At 36.5% G+C, this 25257-nt stretch overlaps 1 protein-coding gene across 1 annotated transcript in view; it reads right to left on the reverse strand.

Annotated features, from left to right (window-relative positions):
* The window catches only part of LOC145668104 (uncharacterized), a 37947-nt gene extending 13513 nt beyond the window's left edge, over nucleotides 1-24434 (reverse strand). The window contains exons 1-3 of the mRNA XM_081735669.1: nucleotides 24276-24434; nucleotides 6297-6460; nucleotides 44-275 (exon numbers count right to left, since the gene is read on the reverse strand). Coding sequence (XP_081591795.1) covers nucleotides 44-275; nucleotides 6297-6424 — 360 coding nt within the window. The 5' untranslated portion in view covers nucleotides 6425-6460; nucleotides 24276-24434. The remainder of the gene's footprint in view (nucleotides 1-43; nucleotides 276-6296; nucleotides 6461-24275) is intronic.
* Between the last annotated feature and the right edge of the window lie 823 nt (nucleotides 24435-25257).

Here is a 25257-nt window from a genome sequence, read left to right on the forward strand (position 1 = left end):
ATCTGATTTATTGAGATAATATTAAACATTAAATTGAAAGTACCTGAAACTTAACACGTTTCCTGGGAATGTTTTCATGTTTTATCAACAGCTCTAGCAATTCTCTTCCTTTGTTGGATAAATTCTTTTCAGTGGCTACAATGTTACGTACTAGCGTCACCCACTTCTGTTGTTTTTGTTCATTCTTATTCTTGTTTGGTTTTGGTTTGAAATCCTTTCCCGAATACTTTTCCTCTTCAGTCATGCATTTCGTGTGGAGCTGAAATTCCTGGCCCCTGAAAGAAAGAAAGAAAATAAATTTCGAATACTTGTAACAATTTATTTCAATTCTTCAAACAATTTAACAGTCTTCAAAACATTTTTTTCTTTTGAATCAATGTTTACACACACAAAAGAAAGAAAGAAAAAAAAAAGAGAGAGAGAAGTTATTTCATTGATTGGTGCAAATCCTTGGTGCTGAAAACACCTCTTTTCGGTACCAAGACTATACCAAATGCGACATACTATTTAAAAATGTTGTCCGAATCCCTCCTTGGAATTGTATCTAAGGTACTGGGCGGGAATCGATCCCGAGTCCACGCATGTTAACCACTTAATCACAAAAGGTATATGCATACAACAAAATACTGTCTTCCTACTTGGGATCTTTTGGTCCTTCGAGATCAATGATGATGATGTCTATTAACAGCAGACAGTGTATACAAATAACTTAGAAAATGTAAGTAGAGAAGACATATTAGATCCTACTCTTCAATATGCAACACAACTGTCAACATAATACACGCAGCATTACAGATAATTGCCTTCTGCCATCGTTATGGAGTACCATTAATTCCGCTTCAACAAAACAACTCAGAACGTAAGGTAAAGAACAAATTCACTACAGTTTACATATAGTTAAAGATTCGAAATAACGTCCTCGAAGTGGTCATATAATGAATGGAATAAATCACTAACTGCGGTTAAAAATCTGAGCAATAAGCTGAATGCGTCATTTCCCAGCCACAAAGGACAACAGCAGAACGAAAAATCTTAGTAACGCGTGCTTTTCTGTTATGATGATTGCAAAATACCTTAGGAGAGATTCTGAAACGCATTCACCTTGACTTTTTAATTTTCCTTGCTGATCAGACTACATAGTTATATTGTTTGGCAAGTGACATATCATGATCCACGATAGTCCGCAAAATCCACTGAGTACACATCGTATTTTTTCGGATGCCGCAACGGCTTTTGCACGGCCAGGTCAAACAAAATATTGATGAAAACAACGAAAGCATGTGACTCGTACTGATTTTATTGTGCAATATACGTCCCTGTTGAGTTAAAACTGAAGTCTAGCCTCATTAATGCCTATGTCGGAGATTTACATTATACAATATAAACGAGAAGAAGAAATGTATTTTTCAATATTTTTCTCACAATAACAAGTACAGGGATCCACTGCGAAGTTTTTGAAGACACTGTGTATATACAAGTTAAACCACTTGAAGTGACTCCTGCTCATAACTTCTAAACTAACCGACAAAAATAGCTGAAATTTTGTACCAAGCAAATATCAGACGGGGGGAAAAGTTTGCCATACTCGATAATATCAACAAGTTAACAGAGTTACAATCTCAATATAAAGTCTCATTTTTTCAAATGGCACTATGTGAAGTTGTTACATATTTCAAGTCTACATGTAAAACGAAACATAATACCAAACGTTTTATTCTATTTTGCCAACTAAGGATGCTACAGTATCACAAATATCCAAATTTCAGAGAGCTCTACAACAGTAATAGAACACCTGACATAAACGAGGCGGTGCATATCTAAAGTAATTTAATATCGGATACTATGAGCATGATATGATGCATTTCGGACGAACAGGAACAGTCACAAGAAATTGAATATTTATTATTATTATATATATATATATATATATATATATATATATATATATATATATATATATATATATATATATATATATATATATATATATATATATATATATATATATATATATAAGCTTTATGTCGAAAAACTGCTACGGCAAGAATTGTATCTAAGAAGTTAGATAGTTTCCAACTGACAAAGTAATGATAATGCCGTTTACAGCAATTTGATGTCTCAAGCCATTCCTCAGATATGATAAACATATGTAAGGTTTGCAGCATTGCTTAAAATTATTGTAATTACAAATACTAAATAATATCGTTGTAATGTTACGCGTTGATACAAAACAAAGCGACGATCATCTTAATCCTGGGAGTCCCAAACGGGTCCATTGGACCCATATGGCTTTTCGTTTATTAATTACAGAGTAAGTTTTCGTGAGAGGTTTCTAATATTCCGTGACTATTTCTTTATGGTGCTCCTCTCCCATGTTATGTCTGAAATACTTTTTTCCTTTAAGTCAGGTGGTATATATAAAAATGATAGCATTGTGTACCAGGTGGGTCCAGTGGACCCGTTGTATATTTTAAATAGGAATACTGTTCAACTTCGGTTTTGATTTACATTGCGGATCATACCTAGTCTAGCCATAAATTCTGTCACACACTTTTTTGTGAATATATGAAATACGGTTTGAGATTTTTCAATCTGCTTTTAATATGTTATAACCACATATATTCTTTACAATTGGCACCTATCAAACTTCAAAATGTCCACCATTGGCATGCACATAGGTTTTGAGTCTCTTAAGCCAGTCATCTATTGCAGTACGGAGAGTATCAATCGGAAAATCCGCCACTGCTGCCACCAAGGAACGCTTCAAACTTTTAAGTGAAGGGTCTTTTCTTGCAGACCATGTCTTCTAACACTGCCCACAGTTTGTAGTCCAGAGGGTTTAAATCGTGGCTACCAGAAGGCCACTCAGCACTGGAGATGAAATCTGATACATTGGCCTCCAACCACTGTTGTGTCATCCTTGCCTTATGAGCTGGCGCAGAATCCTGCTGGAAGGTCCAGTGATCATTGTTAAACATGGTGTCACTCAAGTCCTTCACAATAGGCTCCAGAACAGTTTCCAAATATACCCTGTCACTTGTTTTTACACCTTGCTCACAAAAGTGAAGTCTGGTGTGGCCTTCATAGCTCACCCCCCACCAAACCATGACTGAGGAGGGGTGATGACCTCTCTGAACCTTAGGAACTCTCCCACGAGCTTCTCGAGAACTTGCTGCATATATCCTATCATTTTGGCGGTTAAATCTCTCTTCAATGGTAAAGATTTTCTCGTCGGCAAAGAGGATTTGCCGATGTCCATTGTTGGAGTACCGCTGTAGGAGCTGTCTTGCTTCAGTTTCCTCTGCTGCTTCAGCTGTGGTGTCAAGAAATGCTCCGTGCTCCGCCGATAAGCTCTGACCTTCAGGTCTTCAGAAAGTAACCTGGATATTGATCTTGGAGCCATGTTGAGCTCCCGTGCCATGATCTTCTGCTTCCGGAGTGGATTTCGCCGCACACGAGCAGCCACTGCTTTAACAGCTGCCACTGTTCTCACACTGCGAGGACGACCATCCCTTCGCCGGCCACGTACACTGCCGGTCTCAGTAAACTGCTGGATTGTGCGGTAAACAAATCTTTTGCTGATTTTCAGAAGTTTCAGCAGTTTGAAAATCTCACTTGGTGAATTTCCACCCTTATGCAAGGCAAACACTGCAACTCTATTTTTGTACTCACTCCATTCCATGCTTAAGCGAAGCAGATCCACCCGTTCTCTTTCCCTGTTCGACACACACTGGCCAGGGCTGACCTTGAGCTAAATTGTACCTTGCCACCTGCACAACAGGTTCTACAGTCAAAGCCAAAAGTTTGTGACAATATTTATGGCTAGACTAGGTAGATAGCAGAATTAACGTCAGCATGTTCATTATTCTTTGTGTTCAGTATTATGTTTAAAAATGTTTCACTTATAAAGGAGTTTAATGCAGTTTTAGTAAGTTTTCCTAACAAATTAGTCCTTTTGTACGTAATGTCTACTGGTTTATAGTGTTTTCTCCCTGACACCACTTCTCAGGGGCATATTATACATTTATAACTATAATCTAAACAGCCAGTGCACGTTTCACATTAGTCATTGGATTTAGTGGGTGAGGATTATGGCACCTGGCGGAGTTTCCGATAATGACATACGCCAATATCTGTTGGCAGAAGAGTATGATGGAGAAGTGGACTGTGAATTATTAGAGTTATCTGTAAGTAAGAGTGATTTTTCTGATGTTAGTAACAGCAACGTGCAAGATGAAGCAATTTTCCCCTCTACAAGTGGCTTAGAACATTCAAATTTAGTACCCTTCACTACCAGTGGTGGGCGTGCTGGTGCTGCCAATGTAACTACAAAAAACCATGCTCCTACAGGGCACGCTAACAGGGAAATTGATGATGAGAAATGTACTTTTTGTCTATTTTTTCGTAGGAACATTCTGGAAACAATTTGCAAGTGAACTAACAAGGAAGGTACGATAAAACTTTCTCGTGACTGGAACTGTTCGTGTTGAAGAACTTCAGAAATATATTGGCATGCTAATACTTATTGGGGTATAAAATCAAAGAATGAAGGAACTAGGCAGCTCTGGAGTAAGGAAAAGGATCGACCTATCTTCAATTCCATTATGAGAAGGAATCGTCTTCACCAAATCAATTCCGCTCTACGTTTTGATGATACAGAGCTCAGAGAAGACCTGATGATAAACTATCTCCAATTCGTGCTGTGTTTCAAGACTGGGATAAAACTCCACAGGACGCTTATATTTCCGGAGGTAACATGACGATGGACGAACAGTTTGTAACTTTTCGTGGACGTTGTCCCTTTCGGCAATACATACCAAGTAAACCGGGTAAATATGGAATAAAGTTCTGGGTTGTTTGTGATAGCACCACAAGCTATATGTGGAAGATGCAAATATATAGCGGAAAAAGTCCAGAACAGGGAAGAGAAGTCAATCAAGGGGAAAGAGTCGTTCTTCAACTGACAGAAGAAATTGCTGGAAGTGGTAGAAAAATTATTGGGGATAATTTCTTTACAAGTCCTTCTCTTGCACGTAAATTGAAGGAACGAAAACTCACCTACGTCGGAACTATACGGAAGAGTAAGCCAGAACTCCCAACTTCATTTACCAAAACGGATAAAAGTAAGGCTGTAGGAACCAGTTTGTTTGGATTCCAACAGGATGCCATGATAATTTCGTATTGTCCAAAGAAGTACAAAACTGTTACTCTTCTGAGCACAATGCATAAACAGGCTGAAGTTGACACTTCTACGGCAGAGTAAAAGCCAGAAGTAATCCTTTACTATAACAAAACAGAGTCTGGCGTGGACACTATGGACCAAATGACCCGCTGTTACAGCATAAAGCAAATGACAAAGAGATGGTCTCTAGTAATATTCTTCAACATGATTGATATAAGCGCACTCAACGCTTATATTATATTCTTGTCACTACAGAAGAAAGACAAGAGGCAAAGTTTGAAACGTCGTAACTTCCTGATTTCCCTCGGCAAACAAATGGCCCATATTGGAGAAGACTTTCCACAGAAGAGAAGCCACACACAAACTGATCAGCTCACGGAAAAAGAGTCATCGAGAAAGAAAGCTCGATGCGTGATCTCCCCATCAAAATGGGATTGCAAAACAAGAACCTTCTGTACCAAATGCAAGACAAATGTGTGTTCTGAGCACAGCAGAGTTGTTTGTGAAAAATGTTTCGTGCACTAACCATAACAAATGCATAAGAAAAGGAAAAGGGATCGTAATTTTCAGTTTTGTTGGAAGCAAATATTTGCTACGTGTATGTAAAATGTTGACTATTTCATTATGCCTAAAAATTAGAACTTCTATTTGAGCTCATATATAGAAATAGTAATACTCCTAAGTTACCATATATCTAGTGTACGGTATAACTACGATAACTACAGAGTATATTTTATTAATTCGTCGAAAATACATAGCAAAAATGACATTGTTTAGTATTTCGATGTCCATTTTCTCCCAATAAGTTAATTATATGGCTCGGGGGTCTCTATATATTACTGTGGGTCCATTGGGCCCGACTGGTACACAAAGGTATAAAAATATGTCTGGAGTTCCAGGGTTAAACATTCCCTATGAATTCATTTTAAGCAGTGTTGCAAACTCTACCAAAACCTGAAATTAGAAAACTAAGAGCTTACAAGTGTTAAATTGTTATTATGAATGAGATCTCCAATAACATATCAGAATGTTTTTAATAAATAATTTTTATTTATTGGTTCGTTATTTAAATGCTGTAATGATTTACCATGAAAGTTCTGGAGTAAGGTCTTACCTGAAATCCTTTAAACAATCAACACATGAGACGGACGGTACTCGGTTACGACAGACTGTGTAATAATGTTTCTCTATTTTATTCTTCTTCACCGAATCTCCACAATGATTACAAGTAAAATACACCATCGCAACGGACTTACGCTTTGCAAATTGTCAGTTTATCTGGAAGACAAGGGCAAAGATTAATTAAAATTAACAGTTAATTCCACAGCTTAATTTATTTTTTAAAAAAGTTATCATAAAATTTCAAAGATTGTTTCTCAAAATAGGTTGAAAATTAGCGATAAAGCATAATTCAATTACTTCCGACTAATGGTTTCAAGCAAAGAAAAATGTAATAATGTGTAATGATCACATAGGATCAGGTCACTCTACACTGGGAGAATGAAAAAAATATATATTAAAAAAAAAATAATTCTAATATTAAACAAAATAAATCTGTGTTTTCCTACAAGTCAACAAGAAACCGTTGGAACAGTTTCCGTGGCTGCATTAAGACACGGAACACAAGCTAAAAATTAACTTCCTAAGTAAAATGGAGTAACAGAAAGTAGTTCGTGACCTGAAAAACCAAGAACAGCAAACAGTATTTAAACTTCGGGTTTTGAGGTCACGAGGGGTTGTGGTACGCCAAGGTGCTGCAAGTTCACCGACGAATTCTTGATTAACAGGCTTGCCTCGATTTCGGAAGAGAGAAGCCCAGAGTTCAATCCAGTTATATCCAGCTCCATAAACCACGCAAAGAAGTTTGCTGTGGGCCGTGACTGTTGCCTATCTCAGAGGTCCTGAGATCTATCCAACTCCATACAGCCACGCAAAGAGGTTTGCTGTGGGCTACCACTGATGCTATCCTTAGAGGTTCAAAGTTCGATTCCGACTCCGTAGCCAGACAAAGAGGTTTGTTGTGGACTTGCAATCTGATCGCTGCTCTAGGCTTGGAAGAGGAAGAAATGATGCATCCAGTGATCTATAGTGCCTATAATTAGTGCGTGATTAAACTCATTATCGTGTGGTATGAATATAAGACCAGAAGCTGACATCCAAGACGAGGCCGAAACATGTAAGTAGACAAAGGCTTGTCATGTGCCTGGCGTATTACTTCAAATCACCTTGCTGATATAATGATTTCCTTTGTAGGTCAGACAGAATCTATATTATTTAATTAAACTCTGTTAAACTAACTTTTATGTCACACAGACTTTAACCCTGGTTTAGCAGATAAGCAGTAGTGACCAACAGATTCCCTTTTGCTGTATGTATAGCTTATGTAAATAAACAATCATCGTCGTCATATATTTTCTCTCTCATTCCATTTTGCAATTCTTAAAATAAGGTTGGGGGGTGCGGTGGCTCAGTGGTAGAGCGTTCACCTCTGGTGCTTGGGGTCCCGGGTTCGATCCCAGCCTCCGCCAAGTGAACTTTGTGGTGGACAAACACCGTGCTCGTGGGTTTTCTCGGGGTTCTCCCGTTTCCTCCCACTTTCTTCATTCCACCATTTCACTCATCTCTCATCATCACCGTCTCCTTTAGCCTAACCGGCATAACCGTGGGACGTAAAACTTAAAGATTTCATTTTTTCTTAAAATAAGGTTAACGAAAGGTTGTAAAAACTAGTAGCGTTATATTAGCGAAGGTTCACCAAATAGTTTGTAAAATGATTACATCCTTATTTATGATGGAGTTGCAGGGTCTTATCGCCCAGCCTCGTTAGGAAGAAGAAGCATATACTGTTTATTGCATTTCAGATAGCATATCCTACAGGGGAATCGAAATAGGCCACTCTATCACTATACTACCACACCGGCACTAATAAGAATAGTAATATTCTACCATTGTCTTGTTCTAAATGTTTGTTTTCAGTTAACCTTTCGTTCCATTAATCTTCACAATAAAGGTTTCAGCGGCCGGCTTGTCGATTTCTTTAGTATGATACTATAGCAGAAGAGTTCAAGCATATTAATGCCAAGGTAAGTCCAAGCAATATTTAATTTGGTCGTACAGATTAAACATATTGGGCCATATGCAGAGTCATTTTGACGCGTGATTAGTACCATACTAAAGAGTTCAACTAACATAAGGTTCCTGTGGTAATCAGGCCTTTTGTATGACTCTGATCATACGTCAAAACGACTCTGCATAAGGTGGATTAACTCTAATCCTGAAGTTAAACCCAGTAAAAAAGTGAAGAACAAATGAAACTAGAATCATTAAATCTTTTAACCATTCAGTGTATTGTTCTAGAAGTAAATTCAGAGTAAATAAGACGATAACTTCAGTAATAAATTATTTTACAGTGCAGGAATGTCACCTGAAGTGTGTTTTTTTAAAGGAACGTAAATTTCCTTTAGAAAGTCATGCTGAAAAAATCGATAAGCCGGTTAAACATCTACGGTGAATATTAATAAAACGCGTGTGTGAGTACAAACATAATTAATATTTAATATGCACAAGTTTAAAATGTGTACTTTCAAAGTAATAAGCTGTCAAAACAAGGGGGAAAAATCAGTTTTAAAGCTACAAACTCTCAAATTGTGAGATACATCAACGGCGGTGCATGGATTTCTTACAAAATGATAAAAGCGTGAACAAGAAATTGGTAGACTGCACAATGAAACAGGTATGCCCTTTGACCGAACTGTAAACATGAGCAGATGCCCGGTGTTTCTGTCTACCTCTAGACCACAATTGTCCGTTTGATACTTCAGTATTCATGATGTCACGAAAGAAAAAAAAGGGGTCATTCCACGTCAATTCAAAACAATTACAGAGGAAATTCTGATTTGACATCTCAGATTTTAATGATATTTGGTACAGTTGTTGGCCTCATAGACCTATGAAAAAATATTAAATTTTACGTCTCTTGCTCCATTTGTTCTTAAGTTATTTAACTTTGAAATTTGAAAATTTCGAGAAAATTGGACACGTTTTGAAATCTTTGATGAAGTGGAGAGAAGCAAACCAATTAAGATACAGACATGAGAGTGGTATCGTTTAAAAGCTCTTTCAATGGACATTCATATGAGATGCTACTTGGTAGGGGTTATTTTGGGAAAAAAATCAAACAAAATTTGAAATTTTCAATTTTTTTTCAAAAAGTGATAATTTTAAAATTTTGAAAAAATTCTCAAAATAAGTTCATAACGTCTCCTTACATCACTCAAAGTTTTGTTCTGGGATCTCTATGGGATCAGGAGTTATAATGCGTAACTCTCACACATATTCAGGAAAAATGCAAAATATGTGCATATTGCTTTAAAAAAATAAATTAGTATAATATTTACACTTTTATCACTTACTCATCAAATTTACTATTGTACATCAAGATACCAGAAAGGTATCTATTCTGTTCTTAAGACCATGGGCGGCGATTAGGGGGCGCCAAGAGGAGTCAGTTGCCCCCTACATTTTGAAGTGACCCCTTAATGTATATAGTTTTATTTGGAAATATAGTTTTTGTATCTATTATTGGTTCATAGAAAAAATTGTGTCATATAATATTTGCCGTTGCGTGAGTACGTATTGCTTATTTGTCTTCCCGTGGAGTTGAGAAAGCTACAGGAATTGAGTTTTAATTGCAATTGGCATATTTCTTTAAATGTCGTAGCATATGCTTGTATTTGCTGTTTTTCATTTTCTGAGTAATAACATACATTTAATGGCATGTATGGAATTAAAAATATAAGTTGTTTATTAATCCCCAATTTCAATATAACTTCTACAAAACAAGTCCCATTGTTCATTACTATGATTAATATCTTTTCTATTTATTTGTTTTGCAAATTGTTAGACCTATTAAATAATCTGATCTCACAATTTTTCAGGCAGAATTTTAAGATGTTCATGAGGAAGAAATCAAATCTCTTCTTACACCTTCGTTGTTTAAGAGTACAAAGGGCTAGTACGTACTTGCGTTGCTCTTGTCAATTTACTTAATAAAATACAAAATACGCTATATAGTATTTTAACTGAAAAAGATAGTATCCTATTAGTTATATAACTTTTCGTCAAATAAAGTGCTAAAAACAATCAGGAAAACTAACATTGATATACAAATATTCAGATCATGCCTTGCGCCCCCCCCCCCCACCCTTTACACACACATACTTTTAACGTCCAATCACCGCCACTGCTTAAGACTTAAGTTCCTCTTCTTTGCAGAATTTCCAATGACAAGTCTGGACAAGTTTATGCATATCCGCACCTGACTATGAACTGCTTCTTCGAATCGTACTCCACTGTAATTAGTTAGTGGAGCAGTGTTGCCAACCGTAGCGGAATTCCGCTACGCGTAGCGACTTTTCGTTGCCCTGGCGACAAAGCGGTGACGGAAGAAAAATACGGAAAATGTAGCGACTTTTGAAAACCTATCTTAAAACCTCCAATTTTTTCTCATAGCTTGAAAGAAATGAACAAAATATTTATGTTAGGTTAGAAAATATGTGACAAAATTCAATCAAGTCGGGATTTATGCAGTGTTGTTCTGACAAATGACATACTAAACAGTTCGAATAAAATGTTTCCTGCAATAGTTATGCCTTTCGTATAACGTAAATTATACGTCAAAACGACTCTGAATAAGGTGAAATCTAATTTGTACATTTACTGCTTTTCCAGGCTTAATCAGAGTATGGTTTTGGGGAGGGAGGGTCCATTTGTTGTAGAGGGTAGAAGTACTGTTGAGACAAAAGTATAGAATTTTTTATACAGTTAAATAATATTTTATAGTAGTTTCATAGGGAGAGAAATTTAAAAAATTAGCATTAAACGAAAAAATATTTTTTCTTGAAGGTAATTGCAATGAAACATTTGATAAATTTTATATTTGATATGTGTATTTAATATTTGATATTTATTGCACGCTAATAAATCTTTGTTTAATTTGTTGTCAAGTGACATTATTGTAATTATTCTTTCATAATTATTTAGAAGTTATTGTATGCAGTAACGAATAAAACATATGTATCCCTTTTCTTTCATTTCTTCTATTTTTAAAAGAAAAAAATGTATACAACTGATGTTACACCAGGCCCGTAATCAGGAGGCCGGTCCCCCTAAATTTTTGCTACCCCCTAAAATTTTCACGGTATGCTTGTAAATGGACTATAATACAGAGATAAAGTACAATATGGTTGGAATCGGGCCCCCTCTTACTTCTACCGCCCCCCCCCCTACAGTTTTGGGCTGGCTACCGGCCCGTGTTACACAATGTTAATATGTTAAAAGAACATGATAATAAAAGAATTATAAGTACTGACCGTGAGTGATTTATTCAAATAAGACTGATTTTTTTTTTTTTTTTTTTTAATTCATAAAATTTAATGAAGCACTGAATAAGTACTTTCCATTTAGAATTTAGGCCTTTCATTAATATGTGAATTTTTTGCAGTTTTGTTAACAGCGTTCTTTTTTTCTTTATCATTTAAGTTTAATTTTATAATGTAGCGGAATTTCAGTAAGGGTAGCGGAATTTTGACAGTTCAGCAGCGATTTTTCGAACTGGGGGACCTGGCAACACTAAAGAGGAGCTCCAGATCTGAAAGAGATTAGTTGATTCATGAGAATGCATTGCGTTCAGTGATTAGTCCAAGTGAGTTCTGAATTACAAGTCGGCAAAATGGATAATTCAGACAAGAGACAGAGTTTGAATTGTTTTAACCCTTTTAACAAACCTAACCATTCACACGTTAGGAAAGGATTGAGACCTGTGACCCAGCGGATGTGTGCCTTGATGCCAGGAACAAGTCGCAATTCTAAAGTGTGTGATAGTTGCAGGAAGAAACTCTCCAATTTGAAAGATCAAGATACCACTTCTCATCTACCAGGCAGCAGTCAGGAAGATGCAGATATTTGTGATTTACCTTATTCAAATACAACAGAGGCACTTCAATCTCTAAACAGTTCTCTTTTAAAGATGGGAGAGTCACCTGTGGCTAAAAGGAAGATTGGTTACAAGTCATACTCGCAGGAGAAAGCAGCAAGGATCAGTGTTGCAGTGAAGAGGAAATTGCTGAATGAACCTTCTACCGATGAAGACAGTGATACTGAATGTGATTTCCTAAAATATGTCAAAAAGATATATGCAAGCTGCACTAGTAGAAAAAAGAAGGTTATATTACTGACCCTTGTGCTCGATAATTGGAGTATAAGAAAAACAATGCCGGAATTTCAGGCCCCCAACTACACTGTAAGCCAAGCGAAGACACTTTTAAAAGAAAAAGGTGTCTTGTCAAGCCCTGATATGAAACCTGGAAAAGACCTAACAACGGAAACTGTTAACTGTGTCAAAGACTTTTGTGCAAGTGACGAAGTCAGTCGAATGATGCCAGGAATTAAGGACTGCATTTCTATGGTGGACAACACAGGTACTAAAGTTAAAGTATCGAAAAGACTGATGCTTTGTAATTTACAGGAAGCCTAAGAAGATACCTGTTCAAAGAAAAGTCCCCATTCGAAGTAGGTTTATCCAAATTTGCGGAATTCAGGCCAAAGAGCTGTGTTTTTGCTGGTAAGAGTGGTACACATTCAGTCTGTGTGTGCAACATCAAAATGTAAAACTCATGATAGAAAAGAACAGAATGAAATCAATTACTAGCGGTAAGATAACTACATACAAAGACTGTCTACAGATGATGGTTTGTACTCCAGCTTCTGTAGATGCTACTTTTCAAAATGTGTTTCATGCTCAGTTGCAAACAGTATCAGAACAATTTTGGAGCAGGCATTTGATGAAAAAGGTATGGAGACACTTACCTTCCGTCAGAGAGTCTCTGTTGATAGGTGTAACTTGGAAATGGTCCAAAAATACAGTTCTAGAATTTGTAGACCTGTTTTGTGAAAGGCTAGCTGCACTACTTCGTCATGACTTCATAGCTAAACAAGAGTTCTTTTTTAAGTAATTTGAAGGAACACTTACTGGACAAAGAAGTGGTTGTTATTTGTGATTTTTCTGAGAATTACTCATTTGTTTTGCAAGATGAAGCACAGTCATATCACCGGTCGAATACACAGGCCACAATTCACCCTTTTGTTATGTATTTTAAACAGGATGGATTAAAACATTTCAATTACGTAATCGTATCAGATTGCCTCCATCATAACACTACTGCTGTTTACCTATTCCAGACAAAATTGATTCAGTTCCTGAAATCAAAGTTTGAGTCATTTCCTAGTAAAATGTACTATTTTTCAGATGAGTCGCCTGCCCAGTATAAAAATTAAAAAATTAAAAAAAAAAAAAACTGTGTCATCATAAAGAAGACTTCGGAGTTGAAGTTGAATGGCATTTTGCCGCCACAGCTCATGGAAAGGGCCCATTTGATGGGCTTCGGGGAACAGTTAAAAGACTGGCAGCTAAGGCAAGCCTTCAAAGGCCATATGAAGACCAAATAGCAACTCCCAGGCAACTCTTTGAATGGGCTGACAAGAATATCTCTAATATAGACCTCACGTATGTAAGTCTTGAGGAATGCATTACAACTGCAGAACAAATGGCCAACCGATACAGTAAAGCTATAGCTATTCCAGGTACACAACAATTCCATGCTTTTATACCCTTACAGGGTGACAAAGGTAAATGTTAAATTATTTTCCAATTCAACCATTACAACCACCTATTCTCTAACTGATGGAAACGGGGTTGCCTTCAGTGATATAAATAGATATGTAACTTCCATCTACGGTGACAGGTGGTTAATGAGCTATGTTCTGGCCAAAGATGAAGCACAACAGTTGATAGAAGTGTCTTTCCTACACCCTTCTGGACCATCACCTTCATTTTCCTTTCCTGCAGCACCTGATATACTGTGGATTCCCACTGAAGATGTGATATGCACAGTCAATCCAGTCAAACATATAATTTACCAGAAAAGGAAGTGAATAAAATTGTGGAGAAATTCCAGCAATTCAAGGCGTGTCACTAGAAATAGTGATACAAGCGTAAATATTATACTAATTTATTTTTTTAAAAAGCAATATGTACATATTTTGCATTTTTTTCCCTGAATATGTGTGTGTTATGCACTGTAACTCCTGATCCCAAGGAGATCCCAGAATAACTTTGGGTGGTGTAAACAGACATTATAAACTTATTTTGAGAAGTTTTTCAAAATTTTAAAATTGTCATTTTCTGAAAATTTCAAATTTTGTTAGATTTTTTTCAAAATAACCCCTACCAAGTAGCACCTCATATGAAAGTCCATTGAAAGAGCTTTTAAACTATACCACTTTCATGTCTGTATCTTAATTGGTTGCTGCTCTCGAAATTTTCAAATTTCAAAGTTAAATAAGTTAAGGGTCTTCACTACAGCGAAATTAAACTACCGCTAATTTTAGTTTTCTGTAATATCTTCAAAATAAATAAAAATATTCGAAAAGCAGAAACGTAGTGAACTAGACAGTACAATTTTGCATGTGATACCGTTATCACAACTCATTTATCTGCTTTCCATTTGCAACTGTAGATAGATTTAGCATTTCTTGCGGGTTTTGTAAATAGTGGTATACCAAAAGCAGATAGGTGAGTTGTAGTAAAGGTATTACATGTAAAATCGTATTGTCTAGTTCACTACGTTTCTGATTTTCGAATATTTTTTATTTGTTTTGAAGATATTACAGAAAAACTCTAAAATTAGCGGTGGTTTAATTTCGCTTTAGTGAATACCCTTAAGAACAAATGGAGCAAGAGACCTAAAATTTAATACTTTTTCATACGTCTATGAGACCAACAACTGTACCAAAATTCATCGAAATCCAAACAGTTCAGTCTGGATGACTGTGTTGAGTTGACGTGGAATGACCCAGTGGCGATGGCAAAACTCATCATTTCATACTACGAAAATGAAGCAGGTAAAAGTAAGTTCAAAATACTGCTTCGTTTTTGCGACGAAAGTGTTCTAAAATGCACGATATACCGAATGATCAGGTTCGAGGCTATCCAGCAGAGAAGTTACCACATACAAACTGATCGTCCAGAAGTGAAATCTGAACTGAAGATGATGGCGAAAATGCACAAGTTGTTTCAAAGGGATCTGTCGATGTCTGCTCGCCATGCTGCACAAAAGTTGAAGCTGAGAAGTCAACTCTGCAGCTTATAAAGCAGAAAACGTTGGGAATTAAGACATACGTCAAGAAAACTGCAAATACACCAACGATCAGGAGGAGCGTGCGAAGTCAGGGTACCGTTACGTTTATTAAAACTCCCTGCGAGTGGATGATGAGACCTACGTGCCTTCGAAGCCAGATGAAGCTTCAGGAAGGAAGTATTACCACGCCTTGGATCGAGCTGCGCTACGATACGACGAAAAAAAGAAGAGGGGTGGAGGAAGTTCAAGAAAACATTGGTATGGCAAGCAATAGACAGCGACATCTGAACTTGCAGCGGAGCACAGTCTGATCCAGTAGAGCCAACTCGTTCTTGCATATTCCAGAGTCCCTCAAGTGGTGTGGCTCGATGTTTTAATGTTCCATTTTAATAGGCCAATGGACAAAAGTCCATTTTAATAGGTAAATGCCTGTATGAACGCTATCTAGAGATAATACATAAAGTTATCATCACCCCAGATACGGCCTACGTCAATTTAACCAGGTCAAAGCAGGTGCAAGCGATTTCCTCAAAGAGTTTACAGCAGTGGCAGGTTTCTGTAACAAGGGAAAGTTTCTTATAGAGTGGCATCGGGTGAACTTACAAAGGCCGCTCCAGTCAAAACACAATGACGTAAGTAATACCCTCGCGCATTGGGACTATTTTCGACCGAAGAAAAACACCGCCTTATAAACAGGAACATGCTCAGCAACACATTAAAATATTTCAGACAATAAAAACAACTAAGAAAAACGTGTAAATTACACATCCTCTCTGATACCTACAAAGAGAAACTGGAGCATGTAATATAAAATTTATATCCCGGGGTTAAACTATACAAAATCCGCTCCAGCTCTAACCCAATGTTCTAGATAACATACTCTCCAATGGAGCGTGTATTATAAAGTGTCCCTTAGATTCCATATACCGCCAAAATGACCTTTATTTGTATGGCCCTGAGACCGCCAACTCCACATCCAGTTACACCGATGAGACAACTTTTGCTTGTTTGTCTCGTGGGGAACACAAGACAACAGACAAGTTCACTCAAACAGAACGGCTCTACCAAACAGAAAACTTATGGGTACAATACAATGTGAAACTTTTTTTGTGAAGGAATGAGTGTGTGAATATAAGCAATTACTGTTAGTGCACAGCATATTGAAATGAAGTTTGAGTAATAGTGAATGTGTCAGTGTACTCTTCCACTAGGCAAGGTTCTAAAGAGCGTCTCACCCTTAGACTATAGTACAGGAGTAAACGGCAATGCTTTTCCTTATGCCCATTGTTGCCACACTTAGCCTGAATTTTAGAAATAGTTTTTTCTTGCTAGATATGGATAGATTATTGTAGAACATTGTGTTCTCTAGAAAACAGGGTTGGCATAAACCATGGCTTTTATTAAAAAAAAAAAAAAAAGGTTTAAACCGTTTTATTTATTTATTTATTTATTTATTTTTTATTTTTTTTTTTTTTGTTTGTTTGTTTGTTTAAACCAGGTTTTTTTAGTTTAAATAATTTGTTCAATGTATTTATATCATATATGGACAAAATAAGTTTGTTTCGCCTTGGTGTTGTTATACATCAACCGGGTTGTGCTGGAAGGGGTCACATAAGATTAAAGCGGAATTCAAACCACTTGTCGGCTTACATCCGAGAGAAATTGTCCTCCATTTGAACTCGAAACCAGAACTAATTAGCCACGAATGCAATACATCTGCCAACTCACTCACGATGACTCCTGATAAATATACGTTGTACTGATCTTTACATATTTGTTAATATAATTGTGAAGAGTCATTTCAGAAGGACAAAAGAAATAAACAGTTGCACAAATGAAAGTATTATACAGAATTACATATAAACAATTTCAAAATCTGCAGAGTACGGAAGAACTAATTTAGTATAAGTTAGTTCACTACGATTTTTACAGTCCAAGTTAAAGAAATATGACGACTTAATTTGCATATCAGTAAGAAAAGAGAATAAAGATACGAATTATTTCAGTCTGCTTTGGTTCTGACCCATTCATATATAAATAGATACCAAAGATACTTCTGATTTCAATAAATGCCTCTCGTTGGGTTTGTATGACCCCCTCCTCCAGAAAAAAAAGTACGGCACTTCGATGTAGTTTATCAACAGTAAACATTAAAACGAAACATTATTCAGAATTTTTCTTTGATTGCAACTGCATAACAATAATAACAAACTATTTAAAAAACACAAAAGAAACATAAACTAATAAGAACAAAAGTTGCTTTTGTAGTATAATCTCTTTGAGTAATGAATGGGGAATTTAGGTCTGAATATAATACGAATAATATAAGGGAGTGAAACGTAATAATCCACAAATGCGTAATAATCAAAATTTTACGAACACTTACATTTTTCGTTTTTTGGTTTAAACCAGTTCGTTTTTTTTTTTTGAAAAAAAAAAAACTGGTTTAAACCAGCCACCCCTGCTAGAAAATAATATATTTTCCTCATATCAAAAGTAATTTTCAAGTATTGAAATATATTGAAATAGTGAAATCTTCCCAATGGCAAATTCTAACATAGCGTTAAATATATCACGTCATAAGTTCTGAACTACAAAAGATACAAAGTTGAAACTTATACAGCTATTAATACCACATTTGACGCAAATGTTGGGAAAGTTTCAATTCAAAAAACTTTTTGAATTTTTAAATAAAAAATAAAATGTAAGAGAAAGTGCGTATACTATTGCAATGCAATATCTAAAAAGTTGACTAGTGAGAAACTTTTTAATTTTCATGTTAGATAGGGGTGCAAAGCGAGAAAAATATTGAGTAATGATTGAAGTTATTTTTAAAACAATTCGCAGGTCGATATCTTTCTTTATTTAGGTTTTATGACTTTTAATGTTAAAGAATCAACTTTCTAAAGCGCGCGCATCTGACCAGAAGAAAGGCAGTGACAAATCTGGCCAATACTATTTTCTTCATAACGGTCGTTTTAATATTACTGATGTAGAGTGTCGTGCTATACCGATAACTATTCACTGTTGATGCTATGCGAACACGAATTTATTGTGCCTCTTGGCCTGCATTGCTTATCGGAAACATGATCGCACAAAATCGTATCCTGCACCGCACCTGCGAGAAACATTGCGTCAACTCCACTCAATCTTACGTTGCACTTACTTCGATCGTTTTCCTTTAGTTGCGGAAGCGTACAGTTCTTCCTTTCTCTATTCCAAGAAAGACAAATTTCAATCGCGGGTGAATAGTAAGTATCCAAACACTTGAATTAGAATAGTAATTCAGTCAGCAATAACCTAAATCACAAAAATGCAGTTGGTACTCAAACAAACCAACTGTTTCTTCATTAGATCAGTACCTAAGAAAGAGGATAAAGGCGGCCAATATCTGTTAATAATGGAACTCCTCACTTACTGGTGATAATAGAAAGTTATTAGTTTTTGTAATTGATTCATTTACAGTTCTCACATGGTCCCTAATGTCCTTTGGAATGCTGACAATTTAGACAATAAAAGTTGGTTTCGTTTGTAATACCACTTTTCTTATTTACTTTGGATACGCAAATACAGATGGAAAAAGCGTTAATAACAAATAACTTCACGAGGTCATAAAGCAGAACGAAAAGGCTCTTTGTTCTATTCCTCTATGCTTCTTTAGGAAGCATGAAAGAAACTAATTGTACTTCGGAATGTTTGATAGTTCTATTTGGTTTTGTTTCCTCGCCCAACGATCTGTATTTTGTTGCCTATCATATGTGGCAACAGCGCGCTCCATTTACTCTGTACTGGAATCTAAGAGTGAGACGCTCTATAGAACAAATACCCCTTCCCATTCAGCTGTAATAAAGACAGAAAAATAACGTGCTCTGACCCGCCTTCACTCGCTAACGCTTGCTCGGCAATACTACGTAAAGTAAATATTAAACTTTGTTGCAGAAAGGAACCAACCTGGCTACTAATCTATATAGGGGGACCTATGATCTAAAAGGTTCCCCTTCCACTATCCTCGTTCATGCGTATACCCTCCGTCGCTGATGCGCCTCTCCATACGGACACACCTCCCAACGGCTTCGTCTTTTTTCTGCACTGTACTAGTTTTTATGCTATAGGGTGAGTATGCCTAAAGTCAGCCGTCTCCAGTAGTCAGCCATTTTCCAGTAAAAAGCATATTAAATAAGCATACAGTAGCCCGTTATCGAAATAGTCAACTAAAACTTAAATCAGAGCTCTAGTAGTCAACCTCATTTGTTCTGGCCTGATGTGACTTCTCGTGGCAAAAAAGAAAAAAATATAATTTGATATCTGCTAAAGCAAGTGAGCAAGGGGAGCATTTTGTTAATAAAAGAATAAGGAAGAAGCTTTACTTCAAAGTTAAGTTAAAACTACATTATTGTAAAATAGTACGAGTTATTGCTTTCTTCGATGCATGAATGTATGTAGTTTGTTTTAAAAATTCGTGGTTTTGATACAAAACAAGATACTGCGTAGAAATAAGGGGGGCTGACTACAAGTTGCATTTTTGATAACGTTTCCCGGTAGTCAGCCATTAGGGGCTGACAACTGGAAATGACTCTTGACTTCATTTTCCAGTGGTCAGCCCCCCATTACTTTCAACGGACGACTACTGGATACATATACTCCAATAGACATCCACTTATCATTCATTCCATTTGAATGCACATTTCTACAACTAAGACACTTAACTAATATGTAGAAGACTTTTCTAACGATGTAATGAAAAAAGTAATTGTTATGAAGTCACTAACTGCATCATATAAGCATAATACAGCTATAAAGTACGGGACAAAATTAAACGACCGAAAATGCCATTAAAACTTATGACGATGTTGGTCGTTTATTTTTATCCCGTACTTTAATACCAGTCTGGTATTACAACCATTTCAATTATTGTATTTTCCTGAAAATAAGACTAAGGATTTATGGCTGGTCTGAATTATTTCTCTAAAATTTAAAGGACAAGTAATCAATATATTTTTAACCCTGATTATAGGTTAGTCTTTTAATCTAAGGTAACTATTAGTAAATCAAGGATATCAATATCTAATTAATTTGATGATTTAAATTACTCCGCAGAATGTCGCATTTCTGCACGTTTTTAATTCCAAGGTTGCAACTGCTCTTTAACTATTATTATTATTATTATTATCTGTTCTATTCCTAGAGTTGCCTCATTGCCAAAACAATACAGAATAATCATAAATATTTACATTCTAACTCACTGTCAGCTTGAGGAAAATATGTCTAACAGTTTAAGAACTCCTGATTCAGCGTTTCTTTCTACCAGTCCAAAGACATCTTCTACTGGAATAGGCCCAGTGTCAGATGTTTTTGCAATCAGGTGCGTTGAGGGTACTGTATCCAAAGAGTCTTCTTGTTTTACACTAATGAACACACATAGGGCTATTGTTATGTCCGTAGAGGATCGATCTGCTACATCAGTAGATACTTGCTAGTGAAATGTTCGATAATCTTAGTCCTGGAACATACCAGATTTTAGCAATTGGCCTTCTAGAGCCTACAAATATATCTTCGATATCAGAAACAGACGTTACGTCTGACTTAAACCAGGAAAACACATTCGTTATGGCATCTTGTGCTGAAACGACACAAGATGAAAGGTCTGCTTCGGTTTTTACAATCAGTAGTGCCAGTAATAACTCATGATCTCAGAAGAAATTCAAAGAGAACCTTCGTCAAATACTTCCATGTCATCTGCCTTTCATCAGCATCATTTCTGGCTAGCTCCAATCGAAAACAAAACTACCAAACATGTGCCCAGAGAAAAAGTTCAAAGTGCAATATCCTCCCAAGAATGGAGAAATTATCAGATGGTAAAGAATGAAAAAGAAAAGAAAACTAGAAGAGGAACGTCTAAAACGAAAAAGGGAGAGAATAAAGAAGAAAGGAAAATTTGTACAGTGTCAAATAGAAAGAAAAAGACTGTCAAGCCAAATAGCACTAGTAGTTGAAAAGACGAGATGCAAAAAGTTGTTAAAAGCCGTCTAATGCCTATGAAGAAGAACTGATAAAGTGATATTGAGAACAATACACTTAAATATATTGGGTGTGATTTTTGTGATCGCTGGTAGCTGGTACCACTTAAAATGCACGTGCCTCAGTGAATTATCGTACCAGAAAGATGCTAAACAAGTGTTTGTGTGTCCTGAATGTGCTTAATGAACTTCATATTAAAGGATTAATGTTGTAGCTAAGTATAAATATGAATGTAAATATAAATAAGCCTATATATTAGTTTTAAATAGGCTAGTCTAGGTCGAGGCACATTTTTCTTAGTTTATAGTAAGTATCATCCAAGAAGTCTTTTTTTCCTGTATCGCAATATATTTTCCACGTAATTTTTCTCTGTAGGAACTCTGAGTGCAATATATTTGTCCTTTAAATTGGTAAATTGATCTCTAAAATTCCATTAAAAAAGTCAATTCTATAGGTGGCTGAGTACTGGTTAAAGTAATGGCCGACCTTTGGTTTTCATAGGCCGACTACTGGTTATTTTAGGGTTTATGTATTTTCTTTTACCTGTGTAATTATTTATAAAAGATTCCCTATATGAGCTACACAAACGTAAGATTTAAACTCTGTTCTTTGTAATGACATATGCAGTAAAAGTTATTAGTAAAAAAACGAATTCTTTATACTTGAGCTCCTCATTTACTGCATGCTCTAAAAGAAATACAATGCTCTAAGCTAGAATGAAAACGTAAAAAATGTGTCATAATTTGGTAGAACCGTCTGCTCGAGTAAGCCCAGACAACTATTAAGGATGTCCATTTAGAGAACTGGCAGGATCTTAAAAGCCTTAGTGGGTGGTAATCGGAACTGTCCGAACAATCATATCCTCTTACTAGTGACATTGTAACTTAACTTATGTTCAACGACGTTGCCATAGCTTTGGTCCCCATTACACTGTGATTAATGGCTTACACATTGGGTTCTTTCTTTCTATATAGAGAAGGGGGAAATAAACAAACACTGACCAATTTGCCTGCATATATAGATCATTCCGTCTCAATGGAAAAAGAAATATTCTGTTGAAAGCAGGTTGAAAGTGTCAAATAACAGCAACATCAAGCAATCGGAGTTTCCAGACTACTTTTTTCTTCGCCAAAACATTTGAGACATTCCATTCCATATTCATATGACTGAGAAGATCAGCTTTTGCTCACCCCCTATTTTTGCCGAGAGCTGCCGTCCAGTTCGAATTTTGTTCCTCTCCAAAGGAAGAAGGAAGATTTTTCCACTCAAAGTGTCAAATAACAAAACAACACAAACCATTGGGAGTTTCCACGCTACTTTTTTTTTCTTTTTCGCCAAAACCTTTCTCAAGTGACAGAGAGGAATACGCACTCACCCCTCTGGTCGAAAATTGTCAGCTAGCTTGAATTTCTTGGCAACGCCGAATTTCGGAGAAAATGTTTGTTTTACTACCATGTAGTGGGAGGAGAAGGTTAATAGGTCAATTTTCCATACCTCCCCCCAAGGTTTTTAAGACGTTTCTAAAACTGTAGACACTTCCCCGTTAAATCACCAGATGGATTATTCACGGACTTTTGTGCCTTTGGCCAATGAAAACAGAATATCACAAAATGCAGAGCCACATCACTTGAGGGACTCTGGAAACTACGCAAACATAAGCAGGATAAACTAGATCAGATCGTGGTAAACAGAAGCATTATCCAATGGCAGCTCCGATTCTGTGCAACTATTCTCCATTAGACATCATATCAATGGAAATAGGTGGTATGAAAGGATTTTTACAGCCTAGAGGTGGCGAGTATAAATTACTTGAAGTAAGGATGAAAGTATCTTCTGTAATTCCCTGATACACGTCGTGACGCATAGAACGATTAAAAGAAAACTTCAAACCATAATCTATTTTCATGAAAGTAACACAACAAATCTTACATTTCACATGTAACCCAATACAGAGTATATTACTTTTGTCGGTATCGTCGAAAAAGGGCACGTTCTACGGAAACGAAGCATAATTAGACAGCGGAACTAGTTTTTGTTTATGTTAAACATACCGAGTTTGAGCTTGCAAACAAATCTGACGCATTCGCACTTACTCGCGGGGTTCACCCCTGCAACCTTATCCTCTATCGACGGTTCAGAAGCCCATACTGAACTTACAGCAAGCCGTTGTAAACCACCCAATTTTTCATGTACCCACCGTCACTGACGCGCCCACTCCACTTATCTGCTCGATCCTCCTGGTGCGCTCCTGATTGACTCGGTTAGATAGCATTCCTGCTTCTTAGTTGCAACCTAGCACAAGTTAATTCATCATCTATGTACTGTAGTTTTATGCCATATACCGATAATGCATTATTATACTCAGAATCAGAGTTAGAAATAAAGAACCATTATCAACCGATTCATGGGAAAACTAATACCTGAAAATACTATACAATTTTCTTGCTAACAGCTCATCAATCCGCATGAACGCTAGCCATTGAGGACTGTTATTACCTACTAACGCATCCCACCCGAATCACCCCTCCAAAACGATACATGCTCACGTGCAAATTATCTGTTATAGAAAAACGTCCACACATTCACTTATACTTCGATATATTTCAAAAACAGTACTGAAAAAAACAGCTTAATCAGACATCTATAACTTCTATAATATGTTAAAAAGACAATAAATATTTATTGACGAACTTTTAAATTGTTTTAGGGTAGGCCTAAATTTCAAAATCAACCTTGCACTTGGCTCGACATATTGACGGCAGAAAACTCGAAGACAACTTCTTAAGTTTTACCTATAATTTTATTGAATTCTTCATTTACTTCTATAGGAACTTGCACTCTTCTATTTGATCGAATCAATTAACTTTCTTAACTCTTACCTCACAACAGAAACAAATCTACAGTTACGCTCCCCACGTGAACCAAACATACGAACAACGATCACCACTGTTACCAAGTAACCCTCAATGTTAACAGGAGTAAGACACAGAATTCCACCAGATTCTAGAATGAAAACGTCATAGTTCCTTAAGTTTTCATTCATATTGTAGCAACTAATCATCAAACAAAATGTAAAGATGCTCAGATTTATACAACATTGTGGTTACATATAACATTTAATGTCATCCTCTACAATATGCAGATAATAGAAAACGACTGCATTTGCTGTAAAGTTATTTTTGACGCACAAGCTATTCATAAGGGACTTACCTTTGAACTTGAAAACACATGCTGATATTTCCAGCTGGGGCGGTCCTCTGTTTGACACCTAATGCGGCTAAGCATAGGCTAGTGTTGATTTTTTGTTATCTTTTAAACAGTGGAGTTATATTCCAAGTTCTGTGTGCACTTAAGGAGAAATCTAATAAAAATATTTGAGACATTGAAAAAAAAATATGTGGAAATTGACAAGTGCGCCCATTTGGGGGATCAAGGTGGGGCGCTCGCCTTGAAGATATTGTACTTCGGAATATCGAAAACTCAATTGAATTTTTAGAATAGTTACAGCAAAAGTTGAAACTATATTTGAAATGTCGCTTATACTTGCCCCCCTCCCCTTGGAAACCACAACATGGGCGCCCTTGACAATTGGGTATTTTACAATGGCATAAAGAGCTCCCTCGTGGTTAAGCAGTTAGCGTACACGCCTATAGCATTGGTTTTGTTCGCGGGAAGCACATGTAGTTAAGATTTCATGTCTAATATAGCCACGCTGTTGAACGGGACGTTAAACTATAATTCAAATCAAATCAAATCCAACCAGTGGCGGCGATACTTGCTTCGCTCCCCCCCCCCCTCCCCCGCAAAAACTGAACACAAGGCCATGTGTTACTCAAACTTCAATAAACTTTTTTTTTTACT

Source organism: Thermobia domestica, chromosome 1 (assembly GCF_964235325.1).
Source record: "Thermobia domestica chromosome 1, izTheDome1.hap1.1, whole genome shotgun sequence".
Taxonomy (NCBI): Eukaryota; Metazoa; Arthropoda; class Insecta; order Zygentoma; family Lepismatidae; genus Thermobia; species Thermobia domestica.